The sequence below is a fragment of the Priapulus caudatus genome, unplaced genomic scaffold (assembly GCF_000485595.1).
Source record: "Priapulus caudatus unplaced genomic scaffold, Priapulus_caudatus-5.0.1 Scaffold2156, whole genome shotgun sequence".
NCBI classification, from domain to species: Eukaryota; Metazoa; Priapulida; class Priapulimorpha; order Priapulimorphida; family Priapulidae; genus Priapulus; species Priapulus caudatus.
The window spans coordinates 1-707 of record NW_014579217.1 but is presented as its reverse complement, the minus strand read 5'-3'; the positions used below and the strand labels follow the sequence as shown (position 1 = coordinate 707).

At 55.2% G+C, this 707-nt stretch overlaps 1 protein-coding gene across 1 annotated transcript in view; it reads left to right on the top strand.

Annotated features, from left to right (window-relative positions):
* LOC106818308 (secreted acidic protein 1A-like) overlaps positions 1–509 on the top strand; it is a 7,120-nt gene extending 6,611 nt beyond the window's left edge. Inside the window, exon 2 of the mRNA XM_014823027.1 lies at positions 14–509. Within this exon, the coding sequence (XP_014678513.1) occupies positions 14–509 (496 nt within the window). The remainder of the gene's footprint in view (positions 1–13) is intronic.
* The last annotated feature ends 198 nt before the right edge of the window (positions 510–707 follow it).

Below are 707 nucleotides of genomic sequence, written 5' to 3'. Positions count from 1 at the left end.
ATGTTGGCGACAGCGGCAGTAGTGACGATGTTGGCGACAGCGGCAGTAGTGACGATGTTGGCGACAGCGGCAGTGGTGACGATGTTGGCGACAGCGACAGTGGTGACAATGTTGGTGACAGCGGCAGTGGTGACGATGTTGGCGACAGCGACAGTGGTGACAATGTTGGTGACAGCGGCAGTGGTGACGATGTTGGCGACAGCGGCAGTGGTGACGATGTTGGCGACAGCGGCAGTAGTGACGATGTTGGCGACAGCGACAGTGGTGACAATGTTGGTGACAGCGGCAGTGGTGACGATGTTGGCGACAGCGGCAGTGGTGACGATGTTGGCGACAGCGGCAGTGGTGACGATGTTGGCGACAGCGACAGTGGTGACGATGTTGGCGACAGCGGCAGTGGTGACGATGTTGGCGACAGCGGCAGTGGTGACGATGTTGGCGACAGCGACAGCGACGACGATGTTGGCGATGGCGACGGTGGCATTATCGTCATCATCGCTGCTAGCTAGATTGAATGCGCGTTTACGGAATTCGTCGGCGGAGAGGATTTACGTCGAGGAGTTAATTTCGCGATCCGACAATAGGCGGCGCTCGCACGCACGCGACATACAGCATGGACGTAAAAACATGACTGCAGCCAGATCCATATAATATATATATATATATATATATATATATATCACTCTCTCTCGTCTCGCTCACTCTCT